The 26,450-nt window shown below is 42.5% G+C and overlaps 2 protein-coding genes across 2 annotated transcripts; one reads left to right on the forward strand and one right to left on the reverse strand.

The window, feature by feature from the left end:
* Positions 1-18,766: 18,766 nt before the first annotated feature.
* TIMM10B (translocase of inner mitochondrial membrane 10B) lies at positions 18,767-20,365 on the reverse strand. The gene is made up of 3 exons (XM_037840191.1): positions 20,276-20,365; positions 19,992-20,087; positions 18,767-19,818 (listed from the first exon to the last, which is right to left on the reverse strand). The coding sequence occupies exons 1-3, from the start codon at positions 20,324-20,326 to the stop codon at positions 19,642-19,644; spliced, it is 324 nt and encodes a 107-aa protein (XP_037696119.1). The 5' UTR covers positions 20,327-20,365; the 3' UTR covers positions 18,767-19,641.
* ARFIP2 (ADP ribosylation factor interacting protein 2) lies at positions 20,096-25,381 on the forward strand. Its single transcript, XM_037840190.1, has 8 exons — positions 20,096-20,623; positions 21,401-21,541; positions 21,803-21,899; positions 22,712-22,830; positions 23,009-23,230; positions 23,776-23,933; positions 24,082-24,256; positions 24,663-25,381. Exons 2-8 carry the CDS (start codon positions 21,443-21,445, stop codon positions 24,816-24,818), a joined length of 1,026 nt encoding a protein of 341 aa, XP_037696118.1. The 5' UTR covers positions 20,096-20,623; positions 21,401-21,442; the 3' UTR covers positions 24,819-25,381.
* The last annotated feature ends 1,069 nt before the right edge of the window (positions 25,382-26,450 follow it).

Consider the following 26,450-nt stretch of genomic DNA (forward strand, 5'->3'; position numbering starts at 1 on the left):
CACAGATACCCAAAGTTCCATTCAATATCCCTTTAACTGGTCCCCTGCTTCCACCCTTGCCCCTACAGTCTGTTCTTTTCAGAACAGCCAGTGACCTTTTCCAAATATAGCAGATCCTGTCACTCCTCTGCTCAAAACTCACTAATGCCTTATCATCTCATTCCGTTCGGTAAAAACCAAAGTCCTATGATGGCCTACGAACAGCCTATATGGTCAGCTGCCTGCTAACTTGGTGGCATTCTCTACTACTCTCTCTCCTGTATTCATGCTACTCCTGGTGTACCTGGATCACACCAAGCATGCATTCACCTGAGCCTATGTACATACTGTTCTCACTCGTTGTTTATCAGTGAGGAGATCTACAATTTTTCTATCACTGCCTAACAAATTATCACAAACTTAGCAGCTTAAAATTAACACCCATTTTGTAGCTCCCAGTTCTGTAGATCAAATGTCCAGCATGGCTTGGCTGAGTTCTCTGCTTAGGTTACCATAAGGCTGACATTAAGGTGTTGGCTGGGCTGAGTTCTCCTCTGCAGGCTCTGGGGGAAAATCTACTTCTAAGTTCATTCTTCCTGTTGGTAGGATTCAATTCCCTGTGGTGGTAGGACTGGTTCCTATTTCTTTCTGGCCATCAGCCAGGGGCTGCTTTCAGGTCCTAGAGGCCACCCACTTTCTTTACCATATGCTTCATCAATTTTCAAGTCAGCAATGGTGCGTAAAACCATTCTCATGCTTTGAATCTCTTTCACTTTCTTTTCTGTGACCAGCTTTTAAAGGGCTCATATGATTAGGTCAGGCCCACCCGGATAATCTCCCTTTCTTAAGTCAACTAAGCCATATAACATAACCTAATCACGAAACTAAAATTTATCATATTCAGACTGCCAGGGATTATGCTGAGTATGTACATCAGGGATGGGATGGGAAATCTTGAGAAATATCTTAAAATTTTGCCTACCACACTTAAGCTATAACAACAAAAAAACTCCAAAATATAATGGCTTACACATGATAAACATTTATTTTTTCTCTCATTTAACTGTTCAAGTATAATATGCTAATATGATAGCTAGGATAGGGTAATATGGTAGCTAGGGCTAATACGATAGCCTCTTTAGTTGTTCTGCCTTCTCCAAGGATGTTCCTTGTCTACAGAGTCCAAGACAGTTCACCACCATGTCTTCCGGGTCCCATCCCAACTAACAGGATGGAGGAAAGGGAAAAGAAAAGGCATACACTTCCTTTTAAGGGCACACCCGGCAACTGCACACATCACTCAGTCACATGGCCACACCTAGCTATAAGAAAGGAGGCAAAATCTAATCTTTATTTTCAGTGGCCATGTGCCCAGATAAAATCCAAAGGTTCTTTTTAGTAAAGGAAGAAGGGGACAATGGATACTGAGGGACAACTAGCAGCTTCTTCAAGATGTCCACAAGGCTTACTCCCACATTTCAAGCATCTGCTCAAATACCATCTCATTGCGTTCTTCCCTGACCACTTTCCCCACTCTCCGTATCTTCCTTATGCTGCATTATTTTTCTCCATGGCACTTATTACCATCTCATATAAATACTTATTTGCTTATTGTCTGTTTCCCCTGACTAAATATATAAGTCCCCTTATGGCACAAATTCTGATTGCTCCCTGTTCTATCCCCAGTCCCTAGTGTTAGACAACTATGAGCAGGTGATCAAAAAATATTTGTGGAACAAATGAATAAATGTATTGAATCTTCATTAGTGATTAAGAGGCTAGACTCTGGAGTATGACTGCCTGGATGGAAATTCTTGTGGGATATTTTACCTCCGTTTCCTTTTTTGTAAAATAAAGATAATAGTGTCTACCTTATAGGGTTGCTGTGTGGATTAAATGAGTTAATAAATGTAAACTGCTTAGAATAAGCCCAGTAGATAATAAGCACTTGATACAATTGATATGTTAGCTATTTGTTTTTGTTGTTGTTCACAGCACTCTTAACAATTCCTGTTGATGTAAGGGTGAATAAGACACAATAGTACTCAGTGAGGATGCTAATAGGGCAAAGGCAACCTTTTTGGGAAAGGGCAGACAAGAGTCGCAGAGTCACAATAGGTCTTAAAGAATATACAGAAGTTTTCCAGACAGAAACAGAAGGGAACTCTGTTCAGTGATCTCTACTGCCTAAAAATCTAATTATATTTCTTTTGTCACTTCAGTCTTCCATTCTGTGCAAAGACTATTTCAGACCTTCAACATTCTCTCATCCTCCATTTTTCTGTTTTACTCTCAGATAACAACTTCATCTCCTATTTTTAAAAAATAGATGCTATTTAAAAGCTCCCAATACAAAATTTTAAAAAATAGATGCCTTTTCCTCTCTAAAGCTAACTCTATACCTTTGCTCTGGGACCATTTCCTCTTGCCTTCATTCATTCAACAAATACTTATTGAGCATTGACTATGTGTCACTCTTAGCTGTTTGGTTGCATCAGTATACAAAACAACATTGACAAAAATTTCTGCTTTATGGAGCTTACATCCTAGTCAGTGAATTAGATAATAAACAAGAAACAGAATGAATAAACTATATAGTATGTGCAAAGTGATAAGTACTATGTAAAAGACAGAGCACAATAAGGGGATCAGGAATGTCTGTGGGGAGAAGGAGCTGCAATTTAAATAGGATAATTACAGTAGACCTTAACAAAAGGTAACATCTGAGCAAAGACATGAAGGAAAGGAGGACTGCCCCTTCCCATCTTTTGTCCTAGTTAAGTCTAAGCTGGATCTCAGGTTAAAGATCACTTCCTCAGGGAAGCCCTCCATCTCACAGACAAGGTGAGTTTGCACTATTACATGTTCCCATCACAACATATATTTCTTCTTCATAACACTCATTATTTGTGATGGTTTTTTTCTACATCAGCCTTCACGTGTCTACCTTAAGTTCCAAGAGAGCAAGGATTGCATCTGTCTTATTTACCTCTGAATCTGCAGGGCTAACACAGTATTGGTAAAAGCAGTCACTTAAGTATTTGTGAAATGTGTGAATATATGGGTGAATGGGGGTATACTGAGAAAAAGGAAAACAGAGTCCAGAACCAGCGCATGTCCAGGCACTACAAATAAATTGGTGCTTCTATAACCAAGGATAAGAGAATAAAAAACTGAGGGAAGAAGGTTGAAGATGAGCCCAGAGAGGGTGGCTGGGACCTGATTAGAGAAAGCTTTATTTATTATGCTAAGAGGTTTGAATGTCATGGAAAGCATTAAGTAGATGAGTACCATGATTTAATTTATATTTTAAAAGAATCTCTCTTGGCTAGTATGGAAAATGGATTGGTGAGTATCTTCCAAAAGCTACTCTCTTCCTCCTTAGTAACTGTGCCAGTTTGAATGTATTATGTCCCCCAAAACGCCATTATCTTTGATGTAATCTTGTGTGAGCAGACCTATCACTGTTAATTAGATTATAATTCTTTGAGTGTTTCCATGAAGATGTGCCCCACCCAACTGTGGGTGATAACTCTGATGAGATAATTTCCATGGAGGCATGTCCCCACCCATTTAGGGTGGGCCTTGATTAGTGGAGGCATATAAATGAGCTGACAAACAGAAGGAACTCAGTGCAGCTGATAGTGACATTTTGAAGAGGAGCTACAGCCAAGAGGGACAGTTTGAAGAAAGCACAGGAGCTGCAGATGAGAGACAGTTTGAAGACGACCGTTGAAAGCAGACTCTTGCTCTGGAGAAGCTGAGAGGACAAATATCCCAAGTGCAACTAAGAGTGACATTTTTGAGGAACTGCAGCCTAGAGAGGAACATCCTGGGAGAAAGCCATTTTGAAACCAGAACTTTGGAGCAGACGCCAGCCATGTGCCTTCCCAGCTAACAGAGATTTTCTGGACACCACTGGCCATCCTCTAGTGAAGGTACCCCATTGCTGATGTGTTACCTTGGACACTTTATGGCCTTAAGACTATAACTGTGTAACCAAATAAACCCCCTTTACAAAAGCCAATCCATCTCTGGTGTTTTGCATGCCAGCAGCATTAGCAAACTAGAACAGTAACAAAGTTTCCAATTTTGGGCTGGGCAAATGGCTGGTAAGAATAAGGATTATATTTCCCAGCCTCCCTTGTAACAAGATAAAGCCACATGGCAAATTTATGATGTCCATGTGATGTGATTCCCAGGATGTGTCCTTAAAGGGAGAAGGGCATGGAATGTGTGTATGAATAATAAAGCTCCATCTTGGATCACAAATATAAGGGTCATATCCTAGACACAATAATCAGAAAGTTGCTAAGTAGCCTCGTTCTCAGTTGACTGCAGAGTTACCATACCAGTTTTGAACTAGACTTTTATTTGAGCAAAGAATAAAAGTTTGCAAATTCACTGTTATTTTGAGTTTCTGTTACATGCAACTGATCTAAATCCTAACCAATCAAGAAGGGTCCAGACTCAAGACAAGAAACTCAGTTAGGAGACTTGTAGTCATCTAGATAAGAGCTGGTGAAAGTGATGAAGGTGGGAACAATGGCGATGGAGAGAAAGAAAAGGGTTCAAGAAATATTTAAGCAGAATTACAGGTCTCAGAAATAGAGTGGAAATTCAAATGATGGAGAATGATTTGACCCAGTTGAGGACTTTCAGATGCTAAGTAATATGTGAATATTAAGGGTAGAAGATATCACCCAGTGAGATTTTGGATGAAAAACACCTATATAAAATTGGAAAAAGGTCAAAGGCTAAATTTGCAGGTTTACTTCTGTCTCTTTTTATAAAAATCATAAAAAGCCTTTCTCTTCTTATGTTAATAGATTGAGCTGGGAGGAGACCAAAATATGTTCATTCAACAAATATTTATAAAGCAAATATTATGTGCCAGGTAATATGATAAGGATGGCAAGCAACACAGACAGGGACTCTGCCCTCATGAGGTATTAATTACTACAAAGTGTTAGAAAGGACACATACCAAAAGCATGAGAGCTGGAGTTTTGGAAAAGTTCTTTGAGGAAATAGTATTTAAGCTGAGAACTGAGGAATGAGTGGGAGCTAAGTAAGTAAAGTAAGGAGGAAAGCATGTCAAGCCAAGGGACAGAAGGTGCAAAGGCCCTGTGATGGAACAATGCATGGCAGGTTGGAGGAATAAAAAGGCAGCCAGTGTGGTTAGAACAGAGAGGAAAGGAAAAAATGAAGTGTGATTAATTTCAATTCAATTCAACAAATAGTATTGATACTACTATTTGAGAGCCATAGACAGGATAAAGGAGGCAGTAGACAGGGTCTGGATCATGCAGGGCCTTACAGATCATGTTTAGAATGCTGAATTTTGGGGGTTTTTCCCAAAATTTTATGATAGTAACATTTATATAACATAAAATTTGCCATTCTAACCATTTATAAGTGTACAATTCACTGGCATTAATTACATTTGCAATGTTATATAACCATCACCATCATCCATTACCAAAACTTTTTCATCATCCCCAAAGAGAAATTCTGTACCAATAAGCAATAACTTGTCCATTCCCCTCTTTCCCTATACCCTGTTAACCTCTAATCAACTTTCTGTCTGTGAATTAGCTTATTCTAGATGTTTTGTGTAAGTGTAATCATACAATATTTGTTCATTTGTGTCTGGCTTCTTTTCTCTTACAAAATGTTTTCAAGGTTCAACCAAGTTGCAGCGTGTATCAAAATATCATTCCTTTTTATGGCTGAATAGTATTCCATTGTACATATATACCATGCTTGGTTTATCCATTCATTTGTTGATGGACGCTTGGTTGTTTCCACTTTTTGGCTATTGTGGATAATGCTGCTATGAACACTGATATACAAATATCTGTTTGAATCCCTGTTTTCAGTTCTTTTGGTTATATACCTAAAAGTGGGATTGCTGGGTCACATGATAATTATATGTTTAACTTTTTGAGAAACTGTCAAACTTTCTTCTATAGTAGCTGCATTTTTTCATTTCCCCCAGCAATGCATATGGGTTCCAATTTCTCCATATCCTTGCTAACACTCGTTATTTCCTGTTTTTTTTTTTTGTTATTGTTGTTGTTGTTTTAAATAATAGCCATCCTAGTGGGTGTGAAGTGGTATCTCATTGTGGTTTTGATTTGCATTCTCTAATGGCTAATGATGATGAACATCTTCTCATGTGCATACAGGCCATGTGTATATCTTCTTTGGAAAAAAATCTACAAAGTCTTTTGCCCATTTTTAAATGGGGTTATTTGTCTTTTTGGTGTTGAGTTTCAGAAGTTCTTTATATATTCTGGGTATTAAACCCTTATCAGATATATGACTTGAAACTATTTTCTTCCACAATTCTATAGGTGGTCTTTTTTTTTAATAAGCAGTTTTATTGAGATATATCCACACACCATACAATCCATCCAAAGTGTACAATCACTGACTCTCAATATAATCACAGAGTTGTGCATTCATTATGACAATCACTTTTAGAACATTTTCATTACTCCAAAAAGAAAAATTCCATACCCCTTACTCCCCACTACTGTGATGCTTAGCATTGGTGTCATACCCTTGTTACAGTTGATGAAAGAGTATTAAAATAATACTGCTAACTATAGTCCATAGTTTGCATTAGGTGTATTTTTCCTCATATACTACCCTATTATTAGCAACTTGTAATAATGATGTACATTTATTATAGTTCATGAAAGAACATTCTTATCTTTGTACCATTAACCACAGTCATTATCCACAACAGGACTCACTATGTTATACAGTCCCATATTTTATCCTCTAGCTTTCCTTCTAGTGACATACACAAAACTAAACTTCCCCTTTCAACCACATTCATAAACATAATTCAGTGCATTATACTCAGAATAACGTGCTACTATCACCTCTATCCATTTCCAAACATTTACAATCAAACTAATTAGAAATTCTGTACCAATTAAGCATCAGCTCCCTATTCTGTACCTTCATTCTACTCCTGGTAACCTATATCCTAGATTCTAACTCTATGAGTTTGCTTATTATAATTTGTTAGGGAGTGTTCCCTCCTCTTCAACTTTTTGGAAGAGTCTGAATAGAATTGGAGTTAAGGCTTCTTGGAGTGTTTCATAGAATCCCCCATGAAACCATTTGGTCCTGGGCTTTTCTTTCTCAGGAGGTTTTTGATGACTGATTGACTCTCTTCACTTCTAATTGGTCTTTGAGGTCTTCTATTTCTTCTAGAGTCAGTGTAGGTTTTTGAGTGTTTCTAGGAATTTGCCCATTTCATCTAAATTGTCTCATTCGTTGGCATATAGTTGTTCATAGTATTCTCTTATGATCCTTTTTAGTTCTGTGGGATCAGTAGTATCATCTCCCCTCCCCGCCTCATTTATGATTTTATTTATTTGCATCTTCTGTCTGTTTTTGTCAGTCTTGCTAAGGGTTTGTCAATATTATTGATTTTCTCAAAGAACCAACTTTTGATTTTGTTAATTCTATTGTTTGTTTATTCTCAATTTCATTTATTTCTGCTCTAATTTTTGTTATTTCTTTCCTTCTGTTTGCTATAGGATTAGTTTGCTGTTCTTTTGCTAATTCCTCCAGTAGTGTAGTTAGGTCTTTGACTTTAGCTTTCTTTTCTGGCATTTAGGGCTATAAATTTCCCTCTCAGCATTGTCTTCGCTGCATCCCATAAGTTTTGATATGTTGTGTTCTTGTTTTCATTTGTCTTGAGTCATTTACTGATTTATCCTGCAACTTCTTCTTTGACCCACTGATTGTTTGAGTGTGTTGTTTAACCTCCATATATCTGTGAATTTTCCAGTTCTTTGTCTGTTATTGATTTCCAGCTTCATCCCATTATAGTCAGAAAAGTGCTTTGTATAATTTCAATCTTTTTTAATTTATTGAGACTTGTATTGTGACCCAACATGTAGTTTATCCTGGAGAATGACCCAAGTGCACTTGATAAGAATGTATATCCTGCTATTTGGGGGTGTAATGTTCTGTATATGTCATTAGGTCTAGCTCATTTATTGTATTATTCCAGTTCTGTTTCCTTATTGATCTTCTGTCCAGATGTTCTATCTACTGATGAAAGTGGTGTATTGAAGTCTCCAACTATTATTGTAGAGACATCTATTTGTTTTGCCAGTGTTTGCCTCATGTATTTTTGGGCACCATGCTTAAGTGCATAAATATTTATAATTGTTACTTCCTTTAAATTAATAAAAATTTATTAATAAAAAGGATTGCTCCTTTTATTAATATATAGTGTCTTTTTTTGTCTCTAACAGTTTTTCATTTAAAGTCTATTTTGTTCAATATTAGTATAGCAAACAACCCCAGCTCTTTTTTTTTTTTTTTTTTTGGTTACCATTTGCATGGACTATATTTTTCCAACCTTTCACTTTTAACCTATTTTGTCCATGGGTTTCTTGTAGAAAGCATATAGATGGATCATATATTTTATCCATTATGCCAATCTGTGCCTTTTGACCAGGGACTTTAATCCATTAACGTTCTATATTATTACTGTGAAGGCTGTAACTTACTTCAACCTTTTTATCCTTTGGTTTTTATATGTCATATCTTATTTTTGTCTGTCTTTTTACCCTTTTAGCTACTCTTACTGATAATCTTTATTTCTAGTCTCCTCCAAGCCTCTCTCCTGTCTTTTCCTTTCAGCCTGCAGAACCCCTTTTAGTATTTTTTCTAGGACAGGTCTCTTGTTGACAAACTCTCTGTTTCTGTTTATCTGTGAATATTTTAAACTTTCTCGCATTTTGAAGGACAGTTTTCCCAGATAAAGAATTCTTGGCTACCACTTTTTCTCTTTCGGTATCTTAAACATATCATACACTGCCTTCTTGTTTCCATGGTTCCTGATGAGAAATCAGAAGTTAATCTTACTGCTGCTGTTCTCTTGTTGTGATGAATCACTTTTCTCTTGATGCTTTCAGGGTTCTCTATTTATCTTGGGCATTTGACATTCTAATTAGTATCTCTCAGAGTTGGTTTATTAGGATTCATTCTGTTTGGAGTATGCTGTGCTTCTTGGACATGTATATTTATTTCTTTCATAGGAGTTGGGAAATTTTCGACCATTAGCTCCTCAAATATTCCTTCTGCCTTTTTTCCCTTCTTTTTTCCTTCCGAGACACCCATGACACATATGTTTGTGCACTTCAAGTTGTCATTCAATTCCCTGAGACACTGCTCAAATTTTTCCATTTTTCCCTCCATTTTTTATTTTTCCTGTTTGAATTTGGATGCTCTGTCTTTTAGCTCACTGATTCTTTCTTCTGCCTGTTCAAATCTGCTATTGTATGCCTCTAGTGTTTTTCATTATATTTTTTATTGTAGAATATAACATATATATATATATATATATATAAAAATATAGAAGTGATAACTTTCCAAGTGAAATTTAACAGGTAGTTAGAAAACAAATTTCAAAGAATATTGTAGGTTCCAGTTCCACAGTTTCAGTTATTTCCTTATTGTGAAATATTAACATATAAACAAAAAAGATAATATCTTTCAAAGTATGCTTTAACAAGTAGTTATACAGGAAATTTCCGAAGTTGTTATGAGTTAAAGTACCATAGTTTCAGTTATTTCCTTATTGTGAAATATAACATATACACAAAAAGATGATAGCTTTCAAATTACAATTTAATAAGTAGCTATAGAACAAATTTCAAAGGATGCTATTTATTACAGTTCCACCATTTCAAGTCTTTCTTTCTAGCTATTTTAATACCACAGCAACTAAGAAAAAGAAATGTATATAAAGATTTAGTACTCATAATCCTTTGTTAAATTCCAACTTGTCTGTTGCTACCCCTTCCTCTAGTTTAATCGCTTTCTGGATCTTCAGGGATGTCTAAGCAGTGACCACTCTAACTTGTTCATGTTAAAAAGGGTGTCAAATTTATGAGAAAAAGGGGACACACCTAGTTGATGTTCTTGAAGAGGCTATTGCCTCTGGGTTTTGGGACTTACCTGGCATAGGACTTCTCTGAAGAATTTAAGTTTCTGAAGAATAAACTTAGTGAGTGAAATTTTTATAGAGTCTCAGACAGGGATCCAGGTATTCTTTAAGGTTTTTGGGACTACTGTTGACTTGGGCTTATCATACTGTGGTTATTTGGGATATCGAGCTGATGCTTGCATAGGTGTAACCTCCAGAACAGCCTCTTGACTCTATTTGAATTCTCTTAGCCACTGAAACCTCATTTTGTTGCCTTTCTTTTCCCCCTTTTGGACAAAAAGGTATTCTCAATCCCTCAATGCCAGGGTCATGTTCATTCACAGAATCCGTGTCCCACAAATCGCCAGGAAGACTCATTCATCCGGGGATCCTGTCCCCTGTTGGGGGGAGGGTGATGAATTTATTTGCAGAGTTAGGCTTAGAGAGAGGAAGTCCATATTTGAGCAACAAAAGAGGTTCTCTGGTGGTGACTCCTGGGCATAATTATAGGCGGGCTGAGCCTCCCTTTTGCAACCATAAGTTTCACCCGAGCAAGCCTCAAGATAGAGGGCTTGACTTATAAAGTAGGAGGCTCCTAAATTCACATAGCATATGTTATGTCCACGATAATCCATCCATATCTAACATCATCATCACTTAGTTGTACAATCCTCATCACTCTCCATTTTGAACAACTCTCATGACCCAAAACATTTTGTAGCTCTTGTCAGCCTTTATTATTCTACCACTCTGTATCTTTTAATTGGAGAGTTTAATCCATTCACATTCAAAGTTATTACTCTGAAGAGAGTTATTGAACCAGCCATCTTATCCTTTGGTTTTTAGTTGTTATATTCCCCCCCTCCTTTTTTTATCCTTTAAGTTACCTTTACTAATACTCTTCAGTTCTATCCTCTTCTCCAGACCTCTCTCTCCTTTCTTTCAGCTGGTGGAGCTCCCTTTAGTATTTCCTAGGGCAGGTCTTTGTTAACAAATTTTCTCAGCTTTTGTTTGTGAAAATTTTAAACTATCCCTCAATTTTGAAGGAGAGCTTTGCTGGATAAAGAATTCTTGGCTGGCCGAGAGGTCACTCGGCTGGGCGCTCTTATGCAAAATAAAGACAACCCTTTTTAGGTTCTAATTAATTGGAGTAGTTAGCAGTAAATATCTGAAACTATCAAACTACAACCTAGTACCCTTGAGTCTTGAAGACGATTGTATAAAAATGTAGCTTATGAGGAGTGACAATGTGATTGGGAAAGCCATATGGACCACACTTCCCTTCGTCCAGTGTATGGATGGATGAGCAGAAAAATGGGGGCAAAAAAAAAAAAAAAAGGCACCCAGTGTTCTTTTTTACTTTAATTGTTCTTTTTCACTTTAATTTCTATTCTTATTATTTTTGTGTGTGTGGTAATGAAAATGTTCAAAAATTAATTTTGGTGATGAATGCACAACTATATAATGGTAGTGTGAACAACTGAAGGTACACTTTGTATGACTGCAAGGGATGTGAATATATCACAATAAAATTGAATTAAAAAAAAGAATTCTTGGCTGGCAATTTTTCTCTTTCAGAATCTTAAATATGTCATACCACTGCCGTCTTGCCTCCATGGTGCCTGCTGAGTAGTCAGTACTTGGTCTTATGTTGTTTCCCTTGTATGTGGTGAACTGCTTCTCTCTTGCTACTTTCAGAAGTTTCTCTTCTTCAGTATTTGACAATCTAATCAGTATATGTCTTAGAGTAGGCATATTTGGATTTATTCTATTTGGAGTTTGTTGAGGATGTTTGATTTGCATATTTATGTCATGTAGAAGGTTTGGGAAGTTTTCCTCAACTACGTCTTGAAAAACTCTTCCTAGCCCTTTACCCTTTTCTTCTTCTAGGACACCGATGATTCTTATCTTTGTTTGCATCATGTTGTCCGTCATTTCTCTGAGATCCATTTCAAGTTTTTCTATTTTTCTTCCATTTGTTCTTTCGTGTGCTCACATTCAATTACTCTGTCCTCATGCTCACTTAGCCTTTCTTCTGCTTCTTCAAATCTGCTATTGTGTGCCTCTAGTATAATTTTAATTTGATCCATAAGGTCTGCTATTTTTTTTTATTTACTCTTTCAGATTCTTCTTTCTGCTCTTGTTGAGTCTTCTTGATTTCCTTTATGTCTTTAGCCATCTCGTTGAAATTGTTTTGGAGATTTATTTGTACTTCTTTAGTTAATTGCTTCAAAGTTTATGTCTCTTCCAGCTTTTTAATTTGTTCATTTGGCTTATCCATATCTTCTAGATTTTTCAAGTGCTTTATAATTTTCCATTGGCTTTGGGGCATTTGCTTGTCTTGATAGGGTTATTTTGGGAAATGCAGGATTATTTGAGTATTTATATACAATTTGGTAGACCTATAGCTTGCTGGAGTGCATTTTCCCTGTCCTACCAGCAGGTGGCGCTGAGGAGGTACAGCTTGCTGGGGTGCCATTTTCCCAACCTACCAGCAAGTGGTGCTCTCAAGTAGGTCTTCCCTGAACTTCTCCTGTGTGGTGGGTGGCTGGGTGGGGAACCAATCAGTGTACTGGTTCTCCATGTGCACTGGGGACTGCCTCTCCTGAGGCTGCAAAATGGACTCTGAGCAGGTAGGCAGGGAGTCCATTCAAGGGCAGCCTGCAGATGGAACATGGGTCCTGCCTGCCCCCTCCCTACCTGCCGACTGCCTGCAGGTGTGGGAGGGGCTCCTGATCTTCAGTATGATGCCTCTCTCTTCCCTGCTTCTCACCGTTGCACCCCCAGACTTTCGTGGGGGGAGAGCAAATGCTGCCTGCTGGGTTCCCTCAACTGGGAGTCCCCTGCTGTCTGGCTGTGGAGGATCACCTCCCCAGCTAACAGCCAAGGTAGGTGCATGGGCATGCAGAGATGCTGCTCACTCCCTTGCTCAGCAGTGGTCTCACTATGCCAGCACAGGAGGCAGTCCAGATGGGAACAAACTCACCCTGTACCTCAAGCTGCCGTCTCTCTGCTGTTTTTGCTGGTGTCCCTTCCACATACTGTGGGGGACCCTCTATGACTGGTCACACCCTGAAACCATGGTCCCTGGCATCCTCTGGCCCTTTCTAGTTACTTTCACAGAGGAGAAGCCCATTCTACTTCACCTTCTCCGCTATCTTCCCGGAAGTCCTCTAGAGTGTTTTTAATCTCTTCTAGTTTGCCTTTCATTCCCATAAGTTCTGTTATGTTTCTTTTCATAATTTCAAATTCTTCTTCATGCTCATGCAATGTCTTCTTAATATCCTTTATCTTCTTGAATTGATTTAGATTTGTTTGGACATCTTTGATTAGTTGTTCCAAATTCTGTGCCCCCCCTGCTGCCCCCTGAATTTTAAATTTGATCCTTTGTGCCATATCTTCCTGTTTCCTAGTATGGCTTGTAATTTCTTGCTGATGTCTAGGCATCTGATTATCTTTATGAGTTTACTCTGAAGTATCCCTCTTTTGTCTAGGGTTTTGTTGTTGACTGGCTTTGTGCTACAGCTCTTCTTAGACACTTGGTTTAACTTATTCTAGACCTTTAGAATTTCCCATGTTTAACTGTCAGGTTTATTCAACTTCTACATCTGACTCTTGCCTTGGGTATATGGTGCTATCTATATTTAATTGATCAGATTAATTCAACTCTTTGTTTTAGTTTGCTAAAGCTGACAAAATGCAATAGACAAGAAACAGGTGGTTGGCATTTACAATGGAGATTTGTTGCTTTAAAGTTTACAGTCCGGGGTTGTGAAAATGCCCAAATAAAAGCATTAACAGGCAACGCTTTCTTCCCAAAGACTGGCTACTGGCGATTTTCAGCTCTTCTGCCATATGGCATCTGCTGGTCCTTCTCTCCTGGGTTTCCTTGCCTTCAGCTTCTGGCTTTTTCTCTGTCAGCTTCTCTGGGGCTTTTTCCTGTGTCTTCCTTCTGTCTTTTATCCTTTTATAAAGGACTCCAGTAAGAGAATTAAGACTCACCCTGAATGAGGTGGGTCACATCTCAAGTTAAAATCCTACTTACAAAAGATCCTATTTACAATGGGTCCACACCCACAAGAATGAATTAGCTTTAAGAACATGCTTTTCTAGAGTACACACAGCTTTAATCTACCACACTCTTCTACATCTGATTCTTTTTAAGATTGCTCTGTTTGTATAATTTTTTCACCCCCAGGAGAAAGCTTCCTTTCTTATGTTCCTTCTCTGGGAATCCTGATCTGTTCTGTTTGCTTTTATTTTGACCCTATAGGTTTTTGTTTTGTTTTGATTTTCCTTTTGTTATCTCTGGATACTTTTGCCTGGAAGGCAAATTTGGGAGGAGAGTCACCCTGGAGTGTACTTTCCCAAATTGGTATGTCCCAGCCTAAAGAGGGCTAGGGGCTCACAAAGGGGATGCAGACCAGTTCCAAAGGTCCCTGGGGAGAGGATCAAGAAAGAAACCAAAGAGCCCCTTTTGTGGTCTCCCCAAGGCCATACTTTCCTGGCCTGCCCAGCAGATGGTGCTGTTCAGAAAACTGTTCCCCACAGCCCTAGGGAGTTACTCTCTTTAAACCTCCACTGTCTCCACCACATTGGTGGTGGGGTTGAAACAATGGCCAGGGCGGTTCCTGTCCAGGGTGTGATAGAACAGCAGTTTAGAGCCAGGACCCAGAAATGTAAATTCACTATGAAAAGACATGATCAGTACTTGGCTATGCCACACCCTACTCTTGGGGAAGAAGGCTCCCATGTCCCTCTCCATCCACAGCCACCAGCCAGGAACTGGACCTGAAATGGCTCTCCTCAAGGGTGGGGGCTGGGCATTGGTCATCACCTTGGAGCAAGTTCGTTTTTTACCAGTTTCTCAATCCCTTCATCCCACTCTTCCCTGGATGTTGTACAGTGCTCCCCTGGCCTCCAGAGCCCCGGAACAGTTGTTTCAGACAGTTCCTGCCTGTCCACTTGCTATTTTTTGAGGAGGTGTGAGTCCTATAGCTCCCTACTCTGCCATCTTCCCTGGAAGTTCTCCATAGGTTGTCTTTTCACCTTCCTGATGTCTTCTGATGCAAAAAAATTTTAATTTTGAGAAGTCCAATTTACTTATTTTTCTTTTGTTGCACTTGCAACATATCTAACAATGCCAAATCCAAAGTCATAAAGATTTTCTCCTGTATTTTCTTCTAGAAGTTACATGGTTGTAGTTTATATTTAGGTCTTTAATCCATTTTAAGTTACTTTTTGTATATGGTGTTAGTTAGGGGTTCAAGCTCATTCTTTTGTATATGGAAATCCAGTTTTCCCAGCACCATTTGTTAAAGAGACTATTCTTTTCCACTGAATGTATTTCACACCTTGTTGGAAATCAATTGGCCAGAGATGTGTGGATTTATTTCTGTACTCTCAATTCTATTCCATTGGTCTATCCTTATACCAGTAGCATAGTTTTGATTATTGTGGCTTTGCAGTATGTTTTTAAATTGGGAAATGTAAGGCCTTCAACTTGGTTCTTATTCAAGATTGTTTTGGCTATTTGGGTTACCTTGCAATTACATATGAATTTGAGGATTAGCTTTTGTTTCTGTAAAAAAGGCTGTTGAAATTTTGACAGGGACAGAATTTGGATTGTATACTAAGAATAATGGGAAGTTACTGCAAGATTTTAAGCATCAGCTTGTATTTTCTGGATGATGAATGAAAACAGATTAAGGGGTGCAAAACTGGACACGGCAAGAAGCAACTGCAATAATCTGGCTGGACATAAAGAATCAAGCTTGCAGAATCAAGGAATACTTAGAAATGTAAATTGAATTTAGCAATTGTGTGAGGGGGTGAGAAAGAGGGATGTGCCTAGGTTTCTAGCTTCTGCAACTGGATGACTACTAGGTATAGGACGAAAATTTATGAGTTAGGCCTTAACCATGTTGAGTTTGGGATGTTTATGAGACACCTAAGTGGAGATGTCAAGTAGCTCAGAGAGATCTGGGATTCATCAATAAATGAAGCTCAGAGTGGGGATAAAACCATCTTAGAAAAATTAAACTGTGAAAGAACAGGACCTAGAGAATCATTAACTTTAAAAGCTGCAAATGAGGCTAAGTAGTTGCAGTCAAAGAGGGAGTAGTAAAACCATGAGGGTGAACTCATAGGCACCAAGGGAAGAATGCCAATGATAAGGAACTAATTAATAGTACCAAACACTGCAGAGAAAGAAAATAAGCTGTTCCAGTTTGCTAATGCTGCCAGAATGCAAAACACCAGAAATGGATTGGCTTTTATAAAGGGGGTTTATTTGGTTACACAATTACAGTCTTATGTCCATAAAGTGTCCAAGGTAAGACATCAACAAATGGCTACCTTCACTGGAGAAAGGCCATTTGCATCCAGAAAACCTCTGTTAGCTCGGAAGGCACGTGGCTGGTGTCTGCTCATTCTCAGGCTGCATTTCAAAATGGCGTTCTCCAAAATGCCAGTATCAACTTCCAACGGCCATCTTCAAAATGTGTCTCTCAGTTGCAGCTGCTCTCCCAGCTCCTGCGCATTCTTCAAAGTGTCCCTCTTGGCTGCAGCAAGCTCCCTCCTTCTGTCTGAGCTTATGTAGTGCTCTAAACTAATCAAGGGCCACACCTCCATGGAAATTATCTAATCAGAGTTATCACCTACAGTTGGGTGGGTCACATCTCCATGGAAACACTCAAAGAATTACAATCTAACCAACACTGATATGTCTGCCCACACAAAGTTGCATCAAAGATAACAGCATTTTGGGGGACATAATACATCCAAACCAACACATAAGCTACTGACTGGGAAATAACCACTGGACTCAAGTCACCTTGATGAATCAGGATGAACTTGGTAAAAACTATTTCACAGTAGAATAAGGGTTGCACAAGTCAAAGTTGGGTTAAGGAATGGGAGTGGAGAGTGACCTGTAAGATGGAGAGGGCCAAAGAAAACAACTGTTCTGAGAAGTTTAGCTGGAAAGTTGAAGAGAGAGGATAGTAGTTGAAGGAGGAATAGAGTCCAGAGCTGTTTGTTTTAACAAGGGAATCATTAGCATATTTAAATACTGATAATTCAGTAAAGTGAGAGAAAATATTTGATTCCTGAAGAGGGAAGGACTAGGATTCAGGGCACAGGATTAAACATTGGCCTTAGAAAAGAGGGATGTTTAGACAGGAAGAAGAGAGATGATATAAGTAGATGAATAAATTTGAATGCTGGATGTTGAGGAAGTTCCCATCTGAATGTCTCTACTTTTGTCTAAAGTAAAAAGTAATGTTACCTAGAGAAAGTGAAGAGAAAGTTAGGGGGTAATAAGAGCCTAAAGAATATTGGTTTGAAAGTCATTGCAGGGAGCAGAAAAGATGACTAGAAAAATCTCATGAGATTAGAGGGGATGAACACCATTTGAAGTTGGTAACCACGGACTCATATTGGTATAAATATGCTCTATAGTGATTTCCTTTGGAGGTACTCAGCTATCGAAATGCAGGCACAATATTTTTTTCACCTAAGTTTCATATTTTGTGAGAATGGTCCGACAAAGAGATGGGAGACAAGAAAATTTAGACTATCAGAAGAAAATCACTAGAATATAAGCTGGATAGGAATCTAAAGACAGGAAGGTGCTAATGGACAGAGAAGGTAGAAGCAATAGCCTGAATGTTCCAGTGAACTCAAAGTATGGTAGTAAAGAGAACAATTCAATAAACAAAGTGGAAGAAATATGGTTAGTGAATGAGATGCAAGTGTTTTAAAGACAGAGCAGTTTGGGGGTGATGACAACAGTCATGATATACCTAAGGAAGTGGGTGGAAATCATTGGGAGAGTGGCTCAAGGAACTAAGAGAGCAGAGTATTGAGCGGACTATCCAAGCAGACATCAAGTATTAAGGGGTAGATAGGAAGACCATGTAGTAGTTTTTTAGAGGGAAGCGGCAGGAGAATGGTAGTTTCTAAAGACAAGTAATGAGAAGGTGGTATGGTTGAATGGCCACAAAGGTATGAGCATTTGCAAGGGATTGGGCAGTAAGTTCCGAAGTCACAGTGGCAGGATCACCAGTCCTGTCTCCTATATATATGTTTGTGATAATGTGATAGTTTTTTCAACATTTATTCCTATGTGTTGTGCTTTAAAACATCACACTGCTCCCATATACTACCAATGGCTATCATTTTATGTCAAGATCCAAGGGAGACTTTGTCAACTACTGATGATGGAGTGGTAAGAATAAAGTTTTTCTCTTAAGTACCATATTTATAAACAGAAAGAATCAGAGCAGAAGAGAATGAAAACTTAAGAGAAGAACTATTTGATGGATCAGATTGAAGGACACTTGTTTTTCCATGTCTAAAAGCAGGTTGGGTGCAAGTATGCTTGCAGATATAAGCTTTGGAATTTCAAAAAAGCACAGACTTTAGACTCAGACAGATCTATGTTCCCAGCTCTTCTCCAGCAATTGCTACTTATATGACATGGAAAGAGAGGAAACACAGGTAATACACAATAGAAGTTTATTGCACGACACACGCAAATGTTGATGTGGAATTTTTCCACCAGCAGCACAGTATCTAGCAGAGGATTAGAAAAGATAAAATAGCTGAATTAATTTTAAAAAGAGGCCAATGGCAGTAATAAAATGGGGTAATAGAGTGATATGCCTTTCAGACTGCTGAATACATAAGTAAATTCCGTAAGGAGGGCTGGAATTAGAAAGCGTAGGACAGGTACGGTGGGAACAATGTGGGCTGAAGAGCTGGATTTAGAAGATTATAGGCAAGGAGTAAGACACTGCAGTAACATTAAAGAGGTCCCATTTAGTGTCCTGACACTAAAGATTTGGTTTTATCCTTTTTTTTTTTTCCAGTTACTACAATCTACTTCTCCCTGAAGTTTCTTTCCCTCAAGTCTGCATGTATTGTAGAATATTGTTCCTCAAGTTTTCCCCTTCCTGACTGCCCTGGAAGACAAGCACACATACCTTCTTTGTTCAAAGGTTTTACTGCTCATCTTGGGAAGACAGAAAATAATAATAAAGTACAACCTCAGAAAATGGATGAAGATCTAGAACTTTTACAAGGTTTCATTTTTGCTCTGGGGCCACTGACTTCCTAGGAGATAGTGCCTCAAAGTCCTTTGGTTTTCTGATCTGTTGCTCTGAGATATCACCTCCCTTCCTGCAACCTGGCAGAATCCTTTCTCATAAGACACAGAACATGAAAAAACAGTTATTAATGGAGATTTGGCTCAGGAGTGAGCCATTTAAGTTTCAAGGACAGCAAGACAGAGCTCCCATCTTCTCTGTTGCCTGGGCAGGAACCAAATTCCTATTGCTTTTACCAGCCTTGAAATTGTACCCACAAATTCTGCTTTAGCCAAGGGTCTGGGACTGCTGAGGTTTTCCTTCTGCATATAAAGGTAATTTCTCAGCTGCCAGGTCTGAAGTTAGCAGATATGCACTAACTAACAGAACAAAGGATGGTGCCAATAAAGCAGACAAAGTTTTCCTTCCCAGAATAGAAATCAAAAGGAGTAAAAAGCCAGTTTATTGGCTCCAGGAAAAGACATAACGGTACTCAGCTCTCAGGCATCCCCTCACTCTCTCTGTACAAGCTTCACCCAGCCCAAGGTCTACTGGCTCCCTCAATCTGAGGGTCCCTCCAGTACCTCCCCTAGTGGGGTGGGAATAGCTAGCTGCCTGACGGGGAGGCTCCGGGCTGTTCCGAAGCAACACCTGGCACAGCCGAGGCAGCCTCGTAGTCTGCGATGCGGCGCTGTACCAGGGCAGGCATGAGCTGCACATAAGCGGCCATGAGGCGGTGGTTGGAATGGATCAGCTTCCCAGCACAGCTGTGCAGACAGGCCTCCTGGAAAGAAGACAGGGTGAAAGTAGAGGCCAAAGGGGTTCTGCTAGGCCCCATCTCCTTCCTTCAACCTAGATGCAAAGGCCGCGGCAAGGCCAGGGCCAGGGGTGGGGAAGGCGGGGGAGAGGAGATAGGCAGTCTACCGATAACTGAGTAACTCCTACTTAGTTCCGCACCTCCTCGGCGTCCAGAGCTCGGTGGTGCAGGCTGGGCACGCAACGCAGGAAGCAGAGTTCTGTCATTCGATTGTAGACCAACAGGAAATCCCGCAACTGGGAGAAGGGGACCAGGAACTCAGTGATTCCACACGTCAATTCAGTCCCCGCCTCCCCACGTTTCCCAGGGCTGCGCATCAGCCCGATGCTCCCAGACTTTGGATCCCTAGCTCTTTGGGGTATCCCTTCGGGGACAGAGATGTGCGCTGAAGGAATTGCCCTGCACGGACTTAGCAGCCACTCACGTTTCTCAGCTGCTGCTGCTGCTGCTGCTGCTGCTGCTGCTGCAACTCCATCCCGCCAGCCGCGCGAGCCGACGTCACTTCTTCTACCACTTTTCGGTAACGCCCCGGAAGTGATCTTGCGCGGCTCCCCAAGGACCGAGGGGTTGGCTCAAAGATCGCCCTGCCCCCGGAGGCTAACGTCATCTCCGCCCTCATAATCTGCTACGTGGCCGGCTTCTTCTGCCCGTGAGGGGACGTCACTTCCGCCGAGTCCCTGACCTGCTGCTAGGATCGCGGAGGGAACTGGAGCCCGAGGTCCCCGCGCGGTCCGGGCCTGGCGCCCTGAGGGGAAGAGCGGCCCGGCCCGAGGTGAGAGGTTCATACTTGGGTGAGGGGTAGTTGAACGCACGAATCTGCCCTGGGGACAGAATGCCCCTGAGCCCTGGGGAAGGATGGGGACACACCTGATGCCCAGGTGTATGGGGGTGGGGCGGGGACTCACACACCTGGGGAGACATAACTGACTTTGGAAGGCATCACCTGTGTCCTGGAAAGGGGAGGCTTTTACGAGAGTTGGGAAACATACATCAACTGATTCACCTTGGTGAGGAGGTGCCGAGGAGGAGGAGGTGCATGGGATGGAGGAGGGAGAGACCACCTGAAGTAAAGGGGAAGAAACACTAAAAGAGTGGAAACGGCCAAGCAATAGAGAATGGGGGCAGACACCTGAGCCCTGAAAGGGGTGCATCTCCAGGTCGGTGGAGATACGGGTGAATGGAGATAAGCGTCAAGAAGGCATAGATTTCATCTCTCTTGTTCACTGCTGCATTCCTAGTGCCTCAAATATTGCCTGATGTATAGTAGGCATTCACTAAATGCCTATGGAATGATTAAATGCATGAAGATCAACCGGGTCCTAGTGGTATTGAGGGTTTATAAGAAGACACCTGAGGCCTGGAAGTGCATGCTAAAAAAATGTGCACGTTGGAGAGGCGAAACATACACCTGAGGAAAGGAATGGTGGCTGGGCCCCAGGCCACACTTAAGCCCTGGGGACAACCTCTAAAACCTCAGAAATGGCTGGATAGGCCTTCCTCTTCTAGAGTGGTGGCCAGTTTCCAGTACCATCTATATCGGGTTTTGCAGGGCTCTGGGGTGGAGGCTTTGACTCCAGTCACTTCTCCAGCCATGACGGACGGGATCCTGGGGAAGGCAGCCACAATGGAGATCCCCATCCATGGGAATGGCGAAGCTGGGCAGCTTCCTGAGGATGATGGGCTGGAGCAGGTGCTTCTGTTTGATTCTTCTCCCAATTGTTTAAATTTAGGAATCCCAACTCAAACTCTGGACTCTGATTCTCATTCCAGTAGCCTTCCCTTAATGTAGTTGACTCTCCTTAATCTTTTCTGAATCTTCATTTTGGTTCTGTGCAGGCTTCCCTTGTGTGCTCTCTCTTTGATGTTTCCATCCAATCTTGTTCCCCCCTCACCCCCCAAATGCTTCAGCTGCCCTATATTCCTGAAACACCCACTCTTCTCTGGCCTATAGGACCTCCAGCAGGTGATGGTGTCAGGACCTAACCTCAATGAAACCAGCATTGTGTCTGGTGGCTATGGGGGCTCTGGTGATGGACTCATCCCTACAGGTATGAATGATCAGAAACAGGAAGGTTGAGTAAAGAGGGAGGACAGGAATGATTCTGGGGAGTGTCAGATATGTTTAGAGAAGTTTGATTTATACCTGGAGGTCTTGGGAACTTCTGTTGGTATGAATTCCATGGACCTTCCTTAGCTCAAGGCCAGCTCCCAGGGTTGTCCATCTGCACCCACATGCCATTTAGCCCCTGAGATGCATCCATTTGTCCTTTTCCTGCTACTACCACCTGAGCCCGGTTAAGCCTTCTAGTTAACAGAAATTCCGCTGTTCTGTAGCTTGAGACTGATTTTGAACTTTCTGAGGGTTCTTACAGTTTTACTTTAGACTCTAAAATTTAGAGGAACAAACAGTTCTGAATTCCACATAGTCTGGGAATCCACATGGGAAAGTCACCAGGTTTCCTGTTATTAGGATCAATCAATCTTGATCCACCCTTCTCTTCCTCCCCTCTTCCCCTCAATACACTCTGTGCATTTTCCTCTGTTTCTTCTGCCCTTGGGAGAGACTTTACTTCAGCAACAGTCCTCTCTCCTTCCCTCTCCCTGCTCCCCAATTCCCCCCTACCCCTGCCCCCCAACACACATCTCAGAAGGAGGCCAGATGCACTCATGGAGATGTTTGTGGGATTTGGGACTCAAGGCACAAGGTATGAGTTCCTCTTACTGAGCAGGAGAATCTGACCATGTCTTTAGTTTTTCTGCTTCTGGGTGGTAATTTTCATGGGAGGAAAGTATAGGTGGGGCTACAGAGGTGTCTGGTTGTATCTGAAAGAGGCCGATGTCAGAGAACTTGGTCCTTTAGGGTCTGGACGCCATCCTTCTCACAGTGCCACTCCCCCTGGCACCGGAGATGATGTGGCTCGGGGCATCGCTGGAGAGAAGTTTGACATCGTCAAGAAATGGGGCATCAACACATACAAGGTGGGACTCAAGCACCTCTCCATGTCCCCAAAACTCCCTTGGGTAATGTTTTCCCTACTCCCCAGACCCCAATATCCCATCTAAGACTAGATCTGGAGTCTGGGGGTACAGGAGTAGGTACCTGAGTAGGGGCTGAGGGTACTGGGGTCTCTGACTTATTCTTCCACTTTCCAATCAGTGTACAAAGCAGCTGTTATCAGAGCGATTTGGGCGAGGCTCCCGGACTGTGGACTTGGAACTAGAGCTGCAGATTGAGTTGCTGCGTGAGACGAAGCGCAAGTATGAGAGTGTCCTGCAGCTGGGCCGGGCATTGACAGCCCACCTCTACAGCCTGCTGCAGACCCAGCATGCACTGGGGGACGCCTTTGCTGACCTCAGCCAGAAGTCCCCAGAGCTTCAGGTGCCTCAGCCAGGCCAAAGAGGGTTGGGGGACTGGGCTCGGGCCCTCCCAGGCAGTCACTCCTCAGCCTCCCTCCCTCCCTCCTACAGCCCACAGGGAGAACCCCTCCAGGGTGGGCCCAGCCCTGTCCCCAGCAACACTCACCTGTGGAGGCAGCCTAAGGGTGTGTACAGACGTCCAGAGTTGGAGGGGTTGCGGGCAGGGGGCACACTAGTTGACTCACAAGTAACCCTTCTCTGCCTTGGCGAGAATGCCTGTAGTGCTCGGCCTAATCGGGGCCCTTTCCCTGCCTGCTACACTAGCTTTCCCTGTTCCAGTCTTGTGAATTTATCTGAGAACCCCACTCCCCACATCCCTACCCCAGGCACCCCCAGGATGGCCCACTAACTTTCTGGCTGAGATAGCCTTGCTGGAGGCAGTCTTTTTGGTGCTCCAGTGTAATTCAATGGCTGTTTCCTCCCTGGGGAGGAGGGGAGTGAAGGGCCCTACAGCTCTAGTCAGGCAGGGACTGTTACTCAAGTCCTGTCCCTCCCTTCTGCCTTCAGGAGGAATTTGGCTACAATGCAGAGACGCAGAAGCTGCTGTGCAAGAATGGGGAGACGCTGCTAGGGGCTGTGAACTTCTTTGTCTCTAGCATCAACACATTGGTCACTAAAACCATGGAAGATACACTCATGACTGTCAAACAGTATGAGGCTGCCAGGTGTGGGTGCTGGCAGGGCCTAAGGTTTTGGGAGTTGGCTGGCGTGGGTGGAATTTTGGGCATTAGAGTTGTAAGAATCCAGGAAGGAAAGGAGAGTATGTGTGGAGGACAAAAGGGTGGAGACCAGCCTATATCACCCCCTCCTCAGGCTGGAATATGACGCCTACCGAACAGACTTAGAGGAGCTGAGCCTAGGCCCCCGGGACGCGGGGACACGGGGCAGACTCGAGAGCGCCCAGGCCACTTTCCAGGCCCATCGGGACAAGTACGAGAAGCTGCGGGGAGATGTTGCCATCAAGCTCAAGTTCCTGGAAGAAAACAAGGTGCCAACCCCACCCCCTTGACCCTAGCGTACCTTCCCCATCTGTGACACTAACATTCCCCACTAGTTCTTCTCCATCACTGAATCAGGAAGCCCAACCTGGCTAAGAAGTGGGATATTCTGCCCAAACCCCTCAACCCCTGGGTCTTTTCAGGTTATTCTCCATCCAAACCCTGGCCCTTTTCTGTTGGAGGATTTGGAGTATAACAGAAAAATCACCCCCTGGGTTGGGGTACCAGAATCTTAGGCCCAGCAAATCAAGTCAGGTTTTTCCTTTCACTCCCTTGGTGGAGTTCAGTTCCATCAGAGCAGAGTCCACATGCCCCTGGTCTGGGCCTAAGCTGAGGCTCATAGACCCTCAAGGAGGGCACTGAGTCTAGCCTTAGCTGACCCCGCTGGACCTCCAGATCAAGGTGATGCACAAGCAGCTGCTGCTCTTCCACAATGCCGTGTCCGCCTACTTTGCTGGGAACCAGAAACAACTGGAGCAGACCCTGCAGCAGTTCAACATCAAGCTGCGGCCACCAGGAGCTGAGAAGCCCTCTTGGCTAGAGGAGCAGTGAGCCACTCACAGCCTAAGCTGGCTATCAAGAAGGACATTGGGAGGGACAGCCCCAGGGTAGGGGAGATTGGACATGGGACATCCCCTACTGCCTGCCTCTGGCTTGGGCTCCCGCTCCCTGGCTGGGGCCTGACACCAGTTTTGCCCATTGCTGCTTTGGGAGGGGAGGAGGCCAGTAGGCCCAGCAGTTGCCACCCTGTCCTAAATCCTGGCCACTGGGCTTCATTCCCAGATCTTTTCCTTCCACTCCATAGCCAAAGGCTATGACAAGACCACTCCCTGGCCAATGGCATCACTCCTCGGGCCTATCCGCAGCTCCTAGGTTCTGCCCCCTGACCAATGGCAGAGCCTCAAAAGGCCCCATCAGCCAATGGCAGCTCTTCTTGGGCTCCCCTGGGCCAATGATGTTGCCTCCACTGCCCTTTGTCCCTCCTCTATGCGTGCCCATTGCAGAGAAGGGGGCTGGGACCAAAGGGGTAGGGATAATGGTGAGCCCCATTTCTGGCCCCACATCTGAATGGGCCTTCCTCCCACCCACCCACCCACCCAGTTTAATTGTGCTCAGAGCCCTCGAATACTGGGGCCTAGCACTAGGAATAAACCTTTCATAAAAGCAGGCCCAGTGAGGTCAATTTGTTGGGAACTCCAGGAGGGTGGTTTGGGTAGAGAAATGTTCTGTCTAATCATACACCAAAATCCTATCAAGTTGGAAAAGCTGGGGCCATGAAGTTGACATCACAGGTTTCAAGAATAGTTTGAAGGCCCACTTTCCTCCCCTAGCCCCATTTGGAGCCTAATTTTATTTGCCCTGCAGGCCAGCACCTCTTAACTATAGATCTTAAGAGCACAGGATCCAGAGGGGATTGGGCCCACTGACCATCATGCATTCATTCATACAGCAAATATTTAATGAGTGCTTTTATTTGCCAGGCACTGCACTAGACCCTGGGGAAATATCAGTGAATAAAGCATAGTCCTTGCCCTTAGTGCTTATGGCCTAGTGGGGGATAGAGACAAGTAACTAGGCAACTACAACACAGCACTAAGTACTAAGATACAGGAAGTGCAGAGAGCCATGGGCGCAAAAAGGAGGGGCATCCAGCCTAGACTGGGGTGGAGGTGGGGAATGTCAACTGGAAAGCTGAGATCAGAAGGGGGAGGAGGTGACAGCAAAGCAAAAAGTAATTGGAAACCTCCTAGGCAGAGTACCCAACATGTATGAAGGCCTTGAGTAAGAATTAAAATCAATTAAATTTGACTGGAATGAAAAATACTGAAGTGGCTGGAGGAAGAATGCAGAGGTAAGGTGGTGAGATGACACTTGGCCTTTTCAGCCTGGTTAAGGACTTGTCCTTTGCATAATGGGAGCTATGAAGGCTTTTATATAGAAGTTTGACAGCCTGGGAGAAGTTTGCAGTTGAGGAAATTAGTCCCTGTGAAGGTTAAAGTAATGTCATACAGATCCCAGTCCTCACATCCTGGGTAATCTAGTAACCCTAGCCCAAAGCTCAAAATTCACAAGCACCAGAGCTCCCTTTGGTGGGTGCTGGCACTCAAATGGGTGAGCTGCTGAAGCAGCTCCCATGGCCCCTGCTACATCCAGGTGTTGAGCCCAAATCTGAACTTGTGTGAG

This window comes from Choloepus didactylus, chromosome 6 (assembly GCF_015220235.1).
Source record: "Choloepus didactylus isolate mChoDid1 chromosome 6, mChoDid1.pri, whole genome shotgun sequence".
NCBI lineage: Eukaryota > Metazoa > Chordata > Mammalia > Pilosa > Megalonychidae > Choloepus > Choloepus didactylus.

Bases quoted from the DNA above. Each gene is read 5' to 3' on its own strand.
- TIMM10B (XM_037840191.1), bottom strand. From the start codon at position 20,326: ATGGAGTTGCAGCAGCAGCAGCAGCAGCAGCAGCAGCAGCAGCTGAGA. The intron at 20,088-20,275 runs GTGAGTGGCTGC...CCCTTCTCCCAG, and splicing joins AGCAGCAGCAGCTGAGAAAC to TTGCGGGATTTCCTGTTGGT. The intron at 19,819-19,991 runs GTGCGGAACTAA...TCTTCTTTCCAG, and splicing joins GAGCTCTGGACGCCGAGGAG to GAGGCCTGTCTGCACAGCTG.
- ARFIP2 (XM_037840190.1), top strand. From the start codon at position 21,443: ATGACGGACGGGATCCTGGGGAAGGCAGCCACAATGGAGATCCCCATC. The intron at 21,542-21,802 runs GTGCTTCTGTTT...TCTGGCCTATAG, and splicing joins AGGATGATGGGCTGGAGCAG to GACCTCCAGCAGGTGATGGT. The intron at 23,934-24,081 runs GTGTGGGTGCTG...CCCCCTCCTCAG, and splicing joins AAACAGTATGAGGCTGCCAG to GCTGGAATATGACGCCTACC.